Source organism: Motacilla alba, chromosome 19, assembly GCF_015832195.1.
Source record: "Motacilla alba alba isolate MOTALB_02 chromosome 19, Motacilla_alba_V1.0_pri, whole genome shotgun sequence".
NCBI classification, from domain to species: domain Eukaryota; kingdom Metazoa; phylum Chordata; class Aves; order Passeriformes; family Motacillidae; genus Motacilla; species Motacilla alba.
In genome coordinates this window covers 3,642,179-3,660,504 of record NC_052034.1, presented here as the reverse complement: position 1 = coordinate 3,660,504, position 18,326 = coordinate 3,642,179, and the positions used below count along the sequence as shown (strand labels likewise).

The 18,326-nt window shown below is 42.4% G+C and overlaps 1 protein-coding gene and 1 long non-coding RNA gene across 5 annotated transcripts in view; one reads left to right on the top strand and one right to left on the bottom strand.

Annotated features, from left to right (window-relative positions):
* The window catches only part of SPECC1 (sperm antigen with calponin homology and coiled-coil domains 1), an 87,489-nt gene that overhangs the window by 13,707 nt on the left and 55,456 nt on the right, over positions 1-18,326 (top strand). For all 4 annotated transcript variants that reach the window (XM_038157762.1, XM_038157761.1, XM_038157764.1 and 1 more), the window contains exons 2-3: positions 6,527-6,703; positions 8,629-8,764. In XM_038157762.1, coding sequence (XP_038013690.1) covers positions 6,557-6,703; positions 8,629-8,764 — 283 coding nt within the window. In that variant the 5' untranslated portion in view covers positions 6,527-6,556. The remainder of the gene's footprint in view (positions 1-6,526; positions 6,704-8,628; positions 8,765-18,326) is intronic.
* LOC119709697 lies at positions 7,389-8,744 on the bottom strand. The gene is made up of 3 exons (XR_005259408.1): positions 8,606-8,744; positions 8,270-8,462; positions 7,389-7,834 (listed from the first exon to the last, which is right to left on the bottom strand). It is a non-coding gene; the product is annotated as an uncharacterized LOC119709697 (long non-coding RNA).

The following is an 18,326-nucleotide window of genomic DNA, read 5'->3' as shown; positions in this document are numbered from 1 at the left end:
AGCATGGAACAAGGACGAGGGAAATGCAGCTGAACCAATTCCTTATCCATGTGCACACATGAGGATTTCGTTGTGATTTCTGCATTTTTCTCATGTGATCTAATGATGAGTGAAAGGCTGACAAATCCAAAACTCCAGGGAGAGCTTCTGTGGAGGAGGGTGGGCAGAAGGTTTTGCAGTGCTCTCCGTGCCTGAAAAAGTCATCAATGACTCTAATGGTTGCTGTGGGAAGAGGATTTTAGTTTGGATGCTGACATGGAGTTTTGAAGTTGCTGGCTGGGCCTCTGGCAGCCTTTTTGGGATGGTTTTGGAGGCTGAGTTGATGGCTGGAAACCTGTCACATGTGGCTGCCTGGACCTGTCCTTGCCTGGGCCATCTCTAATCTTTGGACGTCCTTGGAACCCTTCAGTACATTTGTGTGCTGCTTAATAAATACCAATTGTAGGGAATTCTTAAAAACACACAAAGGAAATAAGCAAGAAAAGCCTTAACACAAAAATGTGAGCTGCTCACTTACCACTGTAACCACAGATAAAGTTTGTCTTTGGGAAGTTCAAGGGAGTTTCCATTATCTGTTTGCATCTGACACCATGGGGGGAAGGAAAGAACTGGCTCTGCAATAGTTGCTTATAGAGGAGAGGTAGAGCTGCATCCCCTGAAAAGAAAATTCTCATCTGATGCCACACTGGAAGTGCTCTTTTGATGTTGAAGAGTTCTACAGAAGAATCATTAAAGCAAAAATGCAAAGCAAGCTACAACCCAAAAGAGTGACAAGATGGGTGACCTTGGGAATGTCTGTATCCTCATTTCTGTGTAGTTCTGTGTCTGAAATTTAACAGCATTTTTAACTCCTTGCAAGATCACTTCAATTCTACAGCTGCCTAGCTGGTTTATTATAGAACAATTTTCTTCACTATTTAAAGTTGAAAAATAATAATAATAGCACTAACCCCATCTTTCTTGAGGCATGAATAAAACCAGCAGAATCTGCCCTGCTGTCTGGACATGAAAATTTCCAAGTGATGTCTTTGTCTCCTGGTCCTCTACCAGCAAACCACGAAAATTCAGCTGCAAATGAGATTGCAAAGAGAGTCTGCTGAGGTAGACCAGAGGAAACTGTGAAGTGTCTGGGGTCAGGTTTATAATTGATTCTTTTTGGACAGCAAAAGCAAGAGGAGCCTTGGAGATGAGGTTTTGGGAAATGGGTATTTTCTTTTTAATCTGAGTTGTGTTTGGGTGGAAGCAAGTGGTCTGGCTTGGTTTTGGGGTTGTTTTTTTTGTTTGTTTTTTGGGTTTTTTTGGTTTGGTTTTTTTTGTTTGTTTGTTTGTTTGTTTTTGTGGGCTTTTTCATCCCGTTCTAATTAAAGGTAAGCTTTGTACCAGCAAGAATCCAGCAAGTGACTGCTTGGAGGAGTGATGGAGGAAGGTTGCACTGAGAGCCTCAAATGCACCAAAACCAAGGTAATGGGAACTAAAGCAAAGAGAATGGACAGATACAGAAATTCTACTGAGATAAAAGGAGCAGAGGCCTGAGGAAAGCTGCTAAAGGTGACCAGAAGACCAACAGTTTGTTTTTATTTTTTAGCCTGATTTTATTTGTAAATGGAGTTTTCTCCATGCCATCTATCTCCACATTACCAATTACTGTATTTGGACTATCAGCTTCCCTGGTTTGATTCCTAATATCAGCTAAGAAATCAAGATGAGTCATAGGGAAGCATCTGTCAAGCCTAAAAATTGTTGTTTAAAGTTAATTGATGTGAAAGGCAGAAAAGAATTCTATTTTAGCCCAGCTGTCTATCCTGCCATACAGCTTCCTACGTGCCACTAGAAAATGCTTTACAGTTTACTGAACTTGTTAGATATTTCTATGTTCCAGTTGATAGTTTCTCTGAAAATAGCAGAAGTTGAATAGAAGGAAAATAGTAGAAGCATGATGCAGATTTTACAAAAAAAAAAGAAAGAAAGAAAATCGTGCTTTGAATTAATGAGTGTGTGTAACAAAGCTTCTGGAATAGTCTGACCTTTGGATGTAATCAAAAGTAGCTGAATTACAGGAAAATTGCACTGGAGACTGTGAGGTTTGACCCACCAAAGTCACACCTGTGTTGGGACTTTGGCCTCATCCTTCAGGGCTGCTGGGCGTTCCCAGGTCCTGGTGAAGCTGCCATCTGGCACATTCCTCTCCAGATTCAGTAATGAGTTTTCATAATTCTTTATTTCATTCCTTTTCCCAAAGCATCTTGTGCATGACTCTGCTTTGAGTGTCGTGCTGAGTCCTGACACACAGACATGTGCACCAAAACCTAAATTGTATAACAATTATATGTGGGGTACAGATGCTTTCCATGCCCCAACAGGGATTTTCCTGTGTAATTTCATTTCTGCAGATATGCTAGTAATTTTTATTTATTTAATAGTCCAACTCCTAGGTTTCTTGACTGTGAAATAAGATTGCTTATCACTCAAATCAGCCTATCTATTCTTTTTAGCTCTTCAGAATAAAGTAGCCTTTAATAGTCAGCAGAATGTGTGTCCTAGAAGTTTATTCCACAGAACTGGTGAACTCCCCTTTTGATCCACTGCCAAGTCTAAAGATCCTGGAGCCCTGGTGTTGTTTCTGCTGATGCTCACTGCCTGTGAGTTAGGATAAATTCTTAATCCAGTTTTTCTAGCCATAAAATGGGAATCATTCTAGGCTGGTTCTAAAGACTTTTATTAATAAATGCATGTGGACTGAGTAATAAAGACATGTCTGGCTTCTCAGCCTTTAATAAAACAGTAAAATTTCAAGTAAAATGGACTGCAGAACTTCTGCCAACTGCCAAAATAGTCCTCATCAACATATTCCAAATATCCTTTAAAAATACCAGTAAGAAAGGATGAACTGTATAGCATGGCCTGAATTTTTAAAGGCTGATGCCTGCAGGGAATTCTGAGGATTGCTGAGAGAAGAAGCTCTGTCAGCACCAGCTTTACATTTTTGGTGAACCTGATTATCATTTGCAGTACCTGTTTCAGAGGAGGGGTGTATTCAGACACCACTTTTGGGTGTAAAAGATTTTTTTAAAAATCCAACCCCAAACCCCTGGAGTCTGGAAGTGCCTGGCAATAGAACCAATTTTGCTGAAGTTACATCTTGCTGAGTCCTCATTTATTTCAGCATGGGGTTGCTTCCTCATTTTCAGAGTCCAGCTCCAAGCAGGGCATGCTACAGGGATTTAGTCTGGCCAGCTGAGTGCCCTGCTCTGGCTGATGCCAAAGAAGGACTTTGAATTTCAGGATGGCAGGAATTCTGTTTGCTTCCTAAGGAAAATTCCCTGTGAAATGTGCAAAAATGAAAAATAAAACCACAGAGCTCCAGGCATTGCTTAAAGCAAGTCATTTTCCCATGAGAATCAGCTCTCATCTGAAATTTATTGACACAGAATGGGTGTAAAACAAGTGATTTTTGTCCCTGTGTTTGCAGGAACAGCTTGGTTGTGTCTCGTGTGGAAAGCTGCTTCTCTTTCAAGTCTCTCTGGGGGTAGCCTAGAAATCAAATCAATCTCTCTGGGGTCCTTGTGGAAGGCTGATATGTAGTGAAAATACAGCAGAGTTACTTCTAAGACACAAGTAGATAAGAGCTGGATTTGATGTTTTTAACAAATGTGCTGTTTCTGCACCAGGATAAGAGAAACCTCCTTGCCAGGGCTGGCTGTCCTGATTGCTGCCTGGCTGCAGACTCTTGGGCTAGCTGAGGTAATATTTGGGTTCACTGCTACCCTGAGCTCCTTCCACGAGCAATTTCGTGATGCTGAGTTCCAGGGTTTTCCATTGTCCTCACTGCTCACGCCTTCCATGCAGCTTTTCTGTTTTGCTTGTTTCATTGTAATGCAATAAATTGCATTTGGAGGAGGAGGAAAGCTGATGGTGACTCTGAGAATGGATTTGCTGCTCTCATCAAAGAACAGCAGGACTTTTTTTTTTTCACTTTTTTTTTTTAAGTACTTTTATTTTGCACTACTGAAGCAGTACTTCTAATAACTCAAATATGTGTCACCTACTTAGGAATGAAAGCAGCTTAGGATGTGTGCAACCTGGCTTGATGCTTTGAAGTACATATAAGGTTTGTGGAAAGTCCTGGAATCCCACTTCAGAGGTGGAAATCTTTATCTACAAGGCAAATTCAGGTTAGCCAAATACCTGAGAAGTCTTAACTCCATCTTTTACAAATGCCAGTTCTCCTATAAATACCTGGAAAACTAATAATAAACACTAATAAATCCAGGTATTTCTTCTCAATTTTAGTTTCATCTGCTTGGTGCAGTAAAATGTTATTGAATCCGCATGGCAAATAATTCAGCTCTCTTTACATGAAGAAGCCAGTTTGCCTTAGGCTACTGGCTGGATTTCTTGAGTTGTGGTTTGGGGTTTTTGTCTTTAAGTACCTCTTCCTTTTACTCCTAACATCATGGTCTAATGAGCATATCACTCCAGTGCAACTTGAAAATGTCATGGATGACTCAAAATTAAATTCCTTTGGATATCAAGAAAGCATCTGTACAGCTTAAGGCAGGAAAATATGAGGTACAGTTATGAAGAAAACCAGAGGGTATAATAAAGCAGTGCATGTGCAACCACTGGATCTGCAAAAAACCAAAATCTGCATAATTTGGAGATGTAATCAAGAGAGTTTGCATGTGTAGTTGCCTGTTCACCCATATAAATACAGTGAATGTTAAAAGCCCATTAAAAGGATTAAGAGCCTGTTAAAAGATAGGTTTTTAAATACTGTAAGCACCAAAGCTCGCTAAGGTGGATCATGAGCTGTGGGCATGCTGAATAATATCATCTATTGTAATATAGTTTACATATCTGTCAGGGCTTTAAAACAGTGATCAGCATAATCATCACCAGAGGCTCTTAACGAGATCACTGGATGGCTCCTCACTGCATGTGTTAAGAATTTTAATGGGGTAATGCCTATACTTAGCAACAACTACTAACTTTTTAATTCCTTTATTTAGGAGCTGATAGGGAGCTGCTGTGGAGAGAGCAGACAGCCCCCCCCTGCAAGAGGCACCAAGGACAAATAGAGGGAATGTCACTTGCTGGCTTTGTTCTCTGTGGAACAGCAGCTGAGCACTTGACATTGCCTTCACCCCCGTGCAGCAGCACTCCCTGAACAGACTGAGGTGGCACCTGCAAGGTGCTGTCACTGTCAAACCCACCCTGGCCCCAGACAGAGCTGTGTCCTGGGAGTTGAGTCAATGTTCTCATTTATGAATGTGAAATCAGGTACAAAGCAAATTATGAGATGTAAAATGTGACCAGAGCCCCTCCTGACTCAGCCAGGAATAAATTGTTTCAGTGTCTCTGTCAAAGTGTTGCTGTCCCAGCTCACTCTCCCTCTGAGCACATTGCCAGGCACTGGACACTGTGGGGGAGGGAATTGCCTCAAATTTGAAGATGAGGAAACACAAATGGCAAATTCTTAGTTTAGCTGATAGTTACACATGTAAATAAATTCAAAGAGATTTAGAAATGAATTTCCAGCATTCCGTCCTGTGCCTGTGGATATTCTGGTTACCTGTCCAACAGACAAGTTACCCTCTGCCTACACAAGGCTGAGCCACAGCTACATCCTGTGTCTATTTTGGAAAATGAAGAAAAATCTTGCTCATACGAAGTGGGGGAGGACAGGAGATAGCAGGCCACCTCCCCTCCCTCACATTCCCAGCAGGATGGTGGGACTTGGGAAAAATATCCAAATAATTCTTTTATTCTGCTTGTGGTGTAGATTGGGCAGTGCCTGGTGAAAATGTTTGGGTTTACATCTCCAGGAGTGGAGGGAGCTGTTTAACTGGCAGCTGTCAGCCTGCTGAGGGAAACTGGCTAGTTGTTCCTGCTGGCAGCTGAAATGTCTTCAGCTACATCCAAAAAAAGGAAATCACGTCTGTTTGCTGGTTCCTGGCAGGATTTCTCTCTTGCGTAAGCTTATCTCTGAGGAATAGTGGATCTGGATCTTTGTTTGCAAGGAAGCTGGGTTTTTTTTTACTATGTTTTGTGAGCCTTGGTATTGTGGAACATCTTTTTGTCACTGTGGCAACATCAACTGCTGCTCCTCTAGAAGACTCTGATGAGTTAAAGATATTTTTCCACCCATCTGAGGAAACTTGTTTCTCATGTGACTTTCTAAAAGTGTTATTTCAGTTGAAGATGCTGGATCTAATGGTAAAATAAGCAATTTTCCTTTTATCTCAAAGTTGCTTTAAATTGCTATGGGCCTGAATGTTCTCAGTTACTCTTTCATTGTGCTTCAGTATTTACAGGTGTTCTACTGTGCCTGAGAGAGGTTTTGGGACTTAAACAGTCCCCAAAAAAGTTCAAGTTCCTTCTGTGGTTGGTATGAAAAGTGGCTGTGGCCTTCTCTGAAGGTTTCTCTAGGCTCAGTGTTGTTTGTGAGAGAGGGGATCAAGTTTAGCATGGGATAAGTTATGTTTTTGTATGAGTGCATAAATACTTTTTTTTTTTCTTTTTCTAGAGTCAGTAGACTGAATTACTTGGGAAGAAAATGAAGAGTAGTGCCAGACCTTGGAGTGCAATAGCAAAGCAAGGGAGCCATGGGGTTGACAGAGGAAAACCTCTCTTCACCACCTCCACAGGAATGAAGACATCCAAATCCTCCACTTCCCTTGCCTTTGAATCCCGGCTCAGCAAGGTACTAATCCTTGGAAACTGTTCAAGCATTCCAGTCTTGATCCAGGTTAAAGCTTTGGTTTACTCCTCAAACTACTACACCCACTGTGTTAAGTGTAGGGAGGTTTAAATTTTGTTGTATATTAGATTAATACACATTTCTCAAAGTGTTTTGCATGTACTGTATCTGTACACTCTGTATATGAGGGAATTGGCTAAACTTTGAAGATGGAATAAAACAAATGGCAAATTCTTAGTTCAGCTGATAGCTACGCATGTTAAGAAATTCAAAGAGATTTATTAATGAATTTCCAGCATTCCTAAAAACCTGTGCCTCTCCCTTCAAGGCAAAATATCTTAACAGGAGACATTGCAATGTAACAAATGCATTTTATGAATCCTATTTTTTTATACAGATATACTTTAAAAATAACAGAAACTTCAGTCCGAGTAATGTTTTTAAGAAAATGGAGTAACTCACCTGAAATGCTGCTGCATCTGCACCCCTGCAGCCAGCAAACAGAAATAACCTGGACATCCAAAGGTTGTAACTTTCCAGTAATAAAGTTTAATGAACAGTACATAGCAGGGTACAGTATTTAGATCTCCTCTTGATTAAAACATCATTAATTGTCACAGTTTTTCAAGGAAAGGATTAATTATTGACCTTGCTGTGCAGACTCCTAGATGCACTTACCAATGTGCACTTCAGTGCTCCAGGCAGGTTGTGCTGTGTGGTTGAGGCAGCATCTCTGAAGGAGTGCTACTGAGGACACTAATCAGGAAATCTGATATGATTGATTTGTTAAATTTAGTGTTAATTGTGGAGAGATTTCTTCCTAATGACAGCTAATGCCTTCAAATTGTGTCCAGCTGCAAATGCAAAAATCATCAAAGTGGCTTCCTTGAAGAAAAGAAGTAGAAAGAGAGTAGACTTGCTGCTATAGGAAAGAACACATTGAAGAAATTACTTCAGAGAGACTGCAGAACTCTCTGAAGGTCAGAAAGTCAGGTTGTTCCATTCTCCTCCTCAGAGTGAGCTGACAAAACCTCTGCCAGAAGGCAAAACGTTCGTTGTTTGGTATCCTGGAGCATCATCAACACTTCAGTTATTGGAACTTATGGGCTCACAGGGTCCAGGAAACCACAGACTCTGAGTCAGAGGAGGAGATGAAAGGGAGAAGGAATTAGAGTTGAAGGATTTCGTTTTGCTTAAATGTTTCACATTCAGGAACTACAAAATAGGGGCAGTGCTTGTTGTGTGCTCTCTTTTCTCTTAAGCCAGCAGAGGTGTTCAGCCTGTGCTTCAAGGACCCCCTGGTGGCACTGGACAACTTCAAAGGATGTGGATTTTCATTTGGGAAAACACTTTAAGTGTCCACAAACTCAAAAGTATGGGAAAACTACTGCTCTAGGGAGATTGTCCAAAGCTTTGGTCTTAAAATGCTTAAAGTATTTTCCCTGAAATTAATTAGAGACTGTTACTAGAGGCTCACAGATGGGAAATCAGCTGGCCAAAGTTCTGAGATAAACTGTAACTTCTGCCTGCTGAAGCAAGATAATTTCAGTGTTTCTCTTTGAATCTTACCTTGGGCTTGTGTTCCATGGGCTTCTTGAGTAGACTTGTGTCACCAGAGATTACTTCCCAAAGAGTTGCCAGAGTAGCCCTGTAAACTGTTTTCTCCTTGCCTTTCAATTATTTGCCATTTTGAACAGTCTTTCCCATTTTCATTCTTCATTGTTGGAACAGTGCTTTATCCCTTTACCCACCTCACAAAAACCTGGAATAGAACACAAATACAGAAACTATGTACTCTGGTTATCAAGGCAATATTCCCGTGGGGTTACTTTATGGAAATGTTAATTTTTTTTCCAAGGAATCTTGCATTTTGATCTGACTGAGGGGAATATTCAGGGTGCTGACCTGTTCCACCCTCTGTGTCGCAGCTGAAGCGGGCGAGCAGTGAGGACATGCTCACCAAACCTGGGCCAGCAGCAGCCTCGGCAGTCTCCAGGCTGAAGAAGACAATCACAGCAGGAGCCATTTCAGAGCTTGCTGAGAGTCGGCTGAAGCCCAGCACAGGTAGGCACAAAGATGCTGTGACCCTGCGGGTGTCACTCGCTTTGCCAAGGTCCCAGCAGTGTCCCCTATCCCCTTTGTAGCAGAGCCGTGTGGCAGTCGCAGGACGCCGTGCCTTGCATGCCGCACCCCAGGAGCCAGGGACACGAAGTGAAAAGGGATGCGCTGGGTGGCTTTAGGAGCCGGGGCAGCCCCAGCAGCCGGGCGGTGGCGCCGGTGGCCCGCGGCTCCGGGCCGGGCTGGACCCAGCCGGGGACCCAGCCCCCGTCTCCAGAGCAGGACAGCAGCGGAGAGCTCGCTGTCGGAAGTTTTCCCCGTTTATCAATAGCAACCTCTCTTCTCTCTCTACTGAGTGAGCAGAGCTGTTTCACCGCTGCTCCTGGGACACGGCAGAGGCGTGAGAACAAAGAGCCAGCCCTGGGCATCCTCCTGTGCAGCCTGTGCTGCTCCTGAGCTAGCCCGGGGCACGCTCTCCCCAGCAGCATCAGCCCCATCCGCTCGTTCCCATCGGTTTCAGACCTAAGCCTGTTTCGAAAGGCAGCGACACCATCTGCATACCAAGGGCTTCAGTGCGAGCGCTCTGCTTTCCCCCAGGAGCTCAGCAAATGCTTGCTTTTGTCTGCTCCCTGGTGGCATTTCCAAGGGAATATGAGCTCTTATTAAATTTGACCATGACCTCCCTATTTGTCACAGCCTCTGCAGGTTTTGACTGTGTGACAGAACAATGTTACTAACCAGAAAGAGATTTCTGTTTAAAAAAAAATAAAAATATATATAAACCTTTATATACCCTTGGAAGAAAATGATGTGCCTTGTAACAGAACACAAATGTTTCATAGTAACCCAAAGACAGATCCCATTCTGCTGTTAATCAGTGTGTAAATCCTCAAATTTAATAGTGACTAGCTGTATCCAAAGGAATTTGGGATTCACAAGCCAATAAAGAGGCATGATGCTTGCGAGGAGCCAGGCAGGGAGAAGAAAACCTGTACAGATGATGCAGCACAGGATCCTGGGAATGCAGCCAGGGAAACAGCACTGCAGGGAGTCCAGAATGGAATGTGTCAGATACCAAAACACAAGCATGGAATAGAGAGCCCTCTTCTGCATGCAGCTATAATAACTGGGATTGGAGGAGGGAGATTTATGATGAGGACTACTTTAAATACAAAGGCTGAAATGGTTTATGGAGGTCAAGTTACACCTAGGTATTGTTTTGCCACTTTAAATCACATCTTTGGATATAACCTCATATATTGCTTTGCATCTGCATTTGTAGAAGCATGAATGGGAATATTAATGCTAAATGAGAAGAGAGCAAATGTATAGATAAACACTAAGAATGTACATGCTACCCCTCTGAAATGGTTTTTAACCTAGAGAGAACTGTCCCAGCTCTTACAGGGACTGATTTAAGTGTGTATACAGTGTCTTGCATGTCTGTTTTTATAGTGGTTCCATAATCCAAAAGGTTGCTTGGAAACCCAGCTGTATGCTGAGAAGGTGTCATTGTCAGGGCCACTGGAAGGTGCTTGATCTTACTGAGCAAGGTTGCAGAGCTGAATGCTTTGTCCCACTGAAAAAGAAAATCCCAGTAGTCCCACTGAAATGGTGGATTGTTGCTGAGAGAACTAACAGTGAGCATGACAGAGGCACAGCATGTTCTAGGGAACATAAGTAGGAAAGGGGAGAACGTTTTCAGCTGCTGTGTTTTATTGCAATGGCATCCCAAATAGTCTGATTGTGATCAAGATGCAAAGCTGACTGTGGAGCTAATCCAAGAGAGAAGGTTCCAGTAGCTGGGAAATGCAGATGTTTGTGTGCGTAGCCAAATGTGTAAATCTAGAAATTTTTTTCTGAAATCGCTTTCTTTTGTTTCTTTGATGGCCTTCATCTGTTCTGTGTTTTCCTTTAATGTCTTGACTGCAGGCATTATCTCTCCCTCTTGTTTGGGCTTTTTTTTGTCTGTTACTCAAGTGAGTGGTTTGAGTATTTTACTGAAATGATATTCTATTAGTTCCAGCCACACTCTGGTGGTACCCAGTTGGTATAATAGTCCTGTGTGAGAGAATTTAAAGGGAAAAAGGTATGGAAATACAAAAGCTTATGTTTCTTTCCTCTTTGGGTATGACTGTCCACCATTTGTGTGCTGACCTTGAGCAGTAAGACATGTTCCAAATGCTGCAGATAATAAATAATTGACCTCAAAGATTGGTTGTTTAAATAGGGTTGTTTCTATGCTGCCCTTGGTGGAGTTTCAGTTATTTATTCCAGCCTTTTATTGATGGAACTACCCCTGCCTGCCCTGTTGGGAGCTGACACAGTAAATCATAAACAGCTCAAAGGGGGATGAGGCCAAGCCCGTGTATCCATCCTTGGCAAGTGGAGTTGAGCAAATGGAGCTGGAGACTGATTCTGGCTGGAAGTTCCGAGCTGTGCTCTTTGGTTTTGTAACTCCTTGGCAGTTTTGAAATCCCAGGCAGTGGGAAATGATGAACAGGGGGGAAAAAAAAGTCTTATATTCTGCTTCCTTATCCACAGTGTGATGTCTTCTTCTCATGTGCTGTCCTGAAGTGGCTGTTTGGGTTTGTCAAAACCAAGTGTACAGGACTCTGGCATTGTTTTTAATGTCTCAGTAGATGAAAAAGAGATGGAAAATTGTAAAACATGAGCCAAGAGTTCACTAATATTGGAATACATTGATTTTAATGTGTGTACTTATAAAGCCATCCAGTCTATGAAGCCATATAGCAAAGAAATGATTGTGAAATGGATAAATAGAGAAGTTTGTATATTCATGAGAAACTAGGACTCTCTTCCCCTAAGGTTCGGGATTGTAGAAAATCAATGACTTCAGATTCTGCTCCTTTGAGGTCTGCAAGCCAAATAACCTTAAAAATGCAATTTCACAGAGAATTTCAAAGCTTCTTATGTGACATATACCTCTCAGGAAGAGCATTGCATGGCAGGACTGGTATGCAAATGGAAAATTTGAGGTTCAGGCAGATGAAATTACTTTCTCAATGGAGCCTGGAAGTCATTCCAAATCCTTGCTCTGAGTTCTGTCATTCAGTCCATACAAACTCCCAGTTCAAGCACTTTCTGAGAACTTCCCTGGAGGCTGTCTGGTTTAATCATGTTCCTGTGCTGCTTTGATGCGATTTCAGTGGCAGCTGCTATGATCTGTCAGGTTGGACAGGAACCAAAAAGAGTCTGGACATCAGAAAGGAGAGAGAGAGAGCCAGGATGTGGGCATGGCACAGTGCAGCCACACATCATCCAAAAGCACTGAGACTATTTCAGCCGTTCCCATTTCTCACAAATATATTGATTTTTATATCAGGTGCTGCCAGCTCCAATATGAGGTATCAGTTATCCCTGAAATGTAATTAAGAGATAGCTGTACTTTTTCTCAGGCTGCTTCATCAGCTTATTTTTTTATAGCTAAATAAAGGCTAAATCTCTTTAGACATGATTTGCTTCAGAAACAATAGGAAACTGTCAATAACAATGTTATTATCACCTACCTTAGCATTTATAGAAATTCTGGTTATTTTACTGACAAGCTCAAGTTCTCTCTAAAGGCCAAAGCAGGAGACAGGTGCTACATCTTTGGAGGCTGGGAGAAGCCAAGATGCCAGCAGGACTGTGAGGGGTGGCCTGCTGTGTCACCCCCTGCTCCACCAGAAATTACCATTTATTATTATGCATAAAATGGGAAAGTCAATACTTGGCCTGAATTTTCAGCCAAAATAACAAAAACCTGTTGCTTTCTGTGTGTTCCTGCTGAGTTGATCCACATCCAAGGCTGGAGATGGTGCCAGTCCAGGAGCATAGAGGAGGCAAGCTCAAAGATATTAAGAGTTTCAATTATCTCCTCAGCATCTCGTGTGGAGGCTCTGAACTCTGCAGGTTACCCGGACAAAAGCTGCTAATCCCAGAATGGAACATTGCCAGCATTGGAAATGAAGCTGCTCTGCAACACAGGCTGTTGTAATAAACCCAGCAAATTAAATAGGGAAACAAAAATACCAAGAGATCTGGCATAATCAGGGAAAACTGTAGAAGGGCCTGAGGCTTATAATCTGTTGTGGCACGGTTTGGGTTGAACAATCTTCAGCTCCAGTAAGGAGGGGCTCTGTTTTGATGAGTTTTTCTGTGATTTGTCATTCACATTCCTGCCCAATAATCAGAGTTAATGTCCCAGTGACTAAATATGATACCTGTGTATCTTCACTTCCTTCCTAGTGCTGGTAGAGCACATACCATTACTCCATTTGTCCATCATTGTTTTTTCATGTAGTTTATGGGAAAAGAAAAGTCTTGATTTCTCTCTGAAACAGCTGCTTGCAGCTTTTCTGTGTAGATAGTGCTGGTATTCAGAAAAGAAAGGCTTTAACTGAAGGAGGCCAACTGGTCCCTGCCAGCCCTGGTGTTAGTGCTGGGAAAGCTTGAATATCACTGGTGAGACTTGTTCACCTGAGGCTGATTCCAGAGGGGAGACTGGTGTGTGGTTTTATTGCACATAGCACTCATTAGATATGCTTCTTTCCCAGCAAAATTGAAAATGTGCCATGCTACAGATTTCAGAGATCCCTGCATGTACATGGAATTGCCATTTTCAGCTTGCTGTTTGATAGTAATATAGGGACTCTATTAAATTTATTGTCTTCTCTCAGCTAACTTCTCTGCTTGGTGTTTGCCACTTTGTGATGTGGGGTAAAAATATAGGTTAATGTGAAGCTAATCCAGACCAGAAGCTGTCCCTCCATGGTCAGAAAATTCAAGGAAGTATCTTTTAAATAAAAGCTTTCTTTAAAAAAGAAAAAATCCTTGGGAAAAAAAAAAAATCTAACTGACAATTTAGATGCTAATGCACCCCAATTAGGACAGGAAAAAGGAAAGTGATTTCTATTGAAGGACAGCTCTCTGACCTTGGGACCCTTTTACTCTGCCATACATCAGCTTTTGACAGCGCCTGCTTTTTGTGATCTGTCACATCAAAGCACTGCTATAGGTTTGGGAGAGGTTGCTGCACTTTGCATTCAGGCTCGTTACTGTCTCGTTTCTCTTGTGAACGATAGTGCCAAGTGTGAGGGACACTAATGAGATCGGTATGTTCTGTTCCACCAGGCTCCACTGCAACCAAGTGCCTGAGCTCATCTGGGCTTTCCCAGGAGCTCTAAACACGCTTCAAAACCTCATCTGGAAAGCCACTTGCATTTTCCTCCCCCTTCCAGGTACAACACACAGCTCTTGCATAATTATTCTTTCTTACAAAGAGATTCTAACTCCAAAAGTGGTATAAAAAGGAAAGGAAGACTCAAGATATTGCTTTGTCAGGCTGTCATTCAAACTGGCAATAAGTGCTGCAGGAATTTAGCATGCAAAGCAGTGGAAATGTGTCTGCAGTCACATCCAGAGCTCTGCATGCAGCTGGATATGCATATTGACATCTACACACACCTATAAATATCTGCAAGGATGTTTAACATACTGCTACAAATATGAACCTGAACCTCCCTGGCATTGCTTAGCAAAATGTTTCCTCTGAGTGGGATTTCCCCAGGTGTCAAGTAGTCAGACTGAGTTTCAGCACCAGTTTAGAGGATTTCACCCGCTGTCCTCTGAAGGGAAAGCTCAAGATTTGAGGCAGATCAGATTTGGCATTCCAGATTTAGGTTATGGCTGCTCTTTGTCAAGTTTCTCTTACTGCTTCTTACAAGGATTTCTGTTCTTGGCACAGCCTGCAAATACAGTTGTTGATTGCTGATGCCCTTGCTGAAAATATTCTTGTATTATATTTATTGCCGTGTTGTTTTTCATGTTCTTTGAAGCTTTGCTCTTTCCCTCTGTAAGCATGGACAGTTGTGCATCCTGGAATGGCTGGGAGTGGGGGCTGATTCACATGACTGTTCTCCAGGCATCTTTTTCCTCTTTGATAACTGGCAGTGTAGTGAGACCAACGCATTTAGGGGCTGCCTGGTAGGATTTCTGATACCTGATCCTGTTATGGATAACAGGCTTTTTGAGAGGCATTCACAGGCTGGCTGCAGTCATCTTGCATTATTAAACAAGTAGGAATTAACTTCTGCTGACAACACTGCAGAATGTACCTTTTCCAAGCTTTCTTGCTGTCCTAATCTACTGCAGAATTTACATTTCCTGTGCTGAATCTCTGTTAACACATTCTGAGATTCTGCATTCAGCTTCTTGTTAAAACCACCTGTGAAAGAGACCCTTTTCTCTGGGTGCTGCCCTGAGAATGACTTTGTTGGCACACGTGAGCCCCTCTGGGACCTGAGCCAGTTCAGAGGGCTCGGTGTGTGGTAGGGATACTGAAATGCTGAGTCTTGGGGGCTGCGATGGCTTAACTCATTACACTGTTGACAGTTAATTGGCTCAAGGCCAATTAACACGTATAGGGAGGATTCATTACAGCAGTAAGAGAACTGTTGTGACCCCAAAAGCCTTCCTAGAGACACCTAAACAGAGAGGGGAGCATGCCTGGATGCTCCAGGAATAGCACAAATCTAGCATCTCCCAGCTTGTTTTCATTTCTTTTCAGGCTTCTTTACTGAAGTTGTTCAGCAAAGTCAACAGAACCCTGCTCTGACTACCTGCCCTAGGTTAATTATCAGCTTTCCTTCAGCTGGTTTGAAGAGAAATGATCCTTAACACAAATTCTCTGGGCCTAAATCTATTGCAGCCAGAATGCCTTGGCAGAGGGCCATTGTGTTTGCACTTAAAGAATGGGAGGGAGAAGGAAAGGAACGAAAAGCTGGCCTGGTCTGACAAGTATGCAGATCAGGGGAGGGCTTGGCATTCCTTGTAGTATTTTTTTTCCTACTGATTTTTTTTTTTCCCCAGCAGCTTTTGGCTTACATTAGATTTTAATACTGTAGAGCAAGAGGGGAGGAATTGACAGCTCCATCTCAGATGGGTTCCTGGAAGGCTGTGGTTCTGTGCCATGATCTGTGACCTCACCAAGTATCTTCACTACAAAAAAAAAAAAATTGTTTCTAGCATGGTTAAAAAAAGCTTTTGTTCATCTGGGGTTCAGCTCTAGATGTTATATTCCTAAATCTTTGGGCTCCACTACTGGAAATGATACACAGATTCTGAAGATTTATTTTCCCTTCTACTTATGTACTTGGTTCTCATAAAGTCTTCAGCTTTAATGGAAGAAGAGAGTGTGATAGTGTGAACTCTGCTGTTCATGATGTCCACACTTAAGGCCCTTGCAGTTTAGTCCAGCATCAGTATCTGTAACTCCTTTAGACCTCAGCCTTCTGGAGAGACTGCCTGGCCACTGCAAATCTGAGATTTGGTGGCATCTTCACACTCGTTCCCATGAGCATGGATTACAATTTGAACAGAAATTACTTTCATTCGTTTGCTGTGTTGTGAGTAGGATGCAAAGTTATGCCTGGCAAGCAAGTCCTGTCATTTGACTAGGGAGTTGAAAGAATTATGTACATCACACCTTCAATAATTAATTCCCATTCTCACTATATAGGAAAGGAGTGTTTGTGAAGTTTTATTGGTAGTTCTACAAAGATCAAGGGAATGAGTCAAGCTTCATGCTTAGGAAGAGACCAGCTAATCTGCTTTGTAGACCTGAAATGCATTCATTTATTTTTATACCTTTATTACTGAAGAGGAAGGGAAAGGAATGTAAAATGTTCAGATAACAAACAGTTGCCTAAAGATTAAGCCATGCATCTGTTGTGATTTGTTACCTGGTCCCCATGTCATGCTTGCTGTTCCTCCTTTTTCCTCAGCTTGAGCTGCAAGCTCCATAAACAGTAGTCTCTTATCTATACCTTCTGCTCAGGCTGTAGCTGTATCTAAACATTTGTGCTTTACCTTTCATTTTGGACCTGGGCTAGAAGTCTTGGCCTGACATCATTCTCCCTATCATGGTGTTAGGATGTTCTGACTTACATTTCGTGCCACTGTCAAAAAGAACAGATTGGTTCTTCCAGTCCTGACTCTTCTGCAGTGCTCAGATTTCAGGTGTGTTTGCTCTGAGTCAGTGATTACATTTTGTAATTGCTCCAGGCTTGCACCAACGCTGCACTGGGACCTTGTTACACTATTCCCTTTTGTGATTACAGAAATAGAAAGCAGGGGAAGAAGTAATAAATGCTCAGCTTCAGGATTTATCAGCCCAACAGACTCTCACAGCTAATGCAGCCCCTCAGGTGAGTCCTGTTGAAGGGAAGCAGAAGTCACTCTTTGGTCTATAATGGAAGAAAATCTCTGTGGGAGATGTATTTCAGCAGCAGTTGGAGGATGTTTGCATCTGTGCCTTGGAAAGGGCAGGCTGAGTACCTCCATGGTAAGATACAAGGCTTAAGAGATCATGAGATGACTTTCAGAGAAAGAATGTACTGTCACTGATTCCTTTTTGATGGCTCATTCATTAAACAAAGTGTTTTGTGTTTGACATGTCATGAGATAGAAGTAGACAGGAGTTTTTTAATGTCATCCAGATACAGACAGCTGTATGAAAACTTTTCACTTCATCTGTAAAGTGTCAGAGGAAGAACAATGGAAAGCTGAAAACTGACAATGAACTCATCCTATTGTACTGAAATATTAGCAAAGTTCTGCTTCTGTCATACTGAATGGTCTCCAGATACTTTATCTGAAGTGGTGGATTCACAACTAGATAGATTAATTCTCCATGTTTTATTTTCAGGCTGTTTTGAGCCTAGGAGACACACTAGTTTATTATTTCTGAATTTGTTTTTAACCCTCTTGTTGAAACCTAGACTCAAGAGGATTCTGTTAATTATCCACATGATGGAAACTGATCACTGGAGTCATTCAGTATCCTTGTTTCCCATGGACATCAGGGCTCCACGAGTGCGGAGCATTTCGATTTTTTGGAAAGACGTGCTGTTGGTGAGCCTCTGGGTGGGCCTGTCCTATGCAGCTGCTCTTGCAGTGCCAGTCACAGGCAAAAATATTGATGATAGAGGTATGGTGTGAAATCTGCTCCAGTTTGTGCTGTCAGGTTTGATTGTTGTTCTATTTGCATAAGGGGAAATTTGGAAATCACTATAATAGACTATTAGGAATAAAGTACCACATCCTTACCTCCATAAAGAGAAATAGATTTTAATTGTATTCATTGAATGCTGGGTATTGTTAAATATAATCGGGATGTGAGCCTGCTGTGCTGTTCGCAGCACCAGTGGAGGCTGAGAGCAGCTGGGGGTGCTCGGCTGACCCAGGAACAGCCCCAGAGGATATCAGAACAGATCTGATGGATGGGACTTGTCAGAATGGGCTCATGCTCACAGTCATGGTCAGGTTTTCAGAGGAGTCCGGTCTCCATTTCAGCATCCCTCGGGTATCCATGTTTTCACAAGATGCTGAGCATTCCTGAAATTGTGTCCCCTCGTTTTTGTGATGGTTTGGAGCTGCCCTTGCCCAGACATGTCAGTGCTGTGCTCAGCAGTGGAGTTAGATCTGTAGGCAGGGTCTGTTTGCTCCATGATAAGCGTGCTTTGGGTGAGGGAACTGGGGAACAATTAACGTTGGCTTTGCTTCG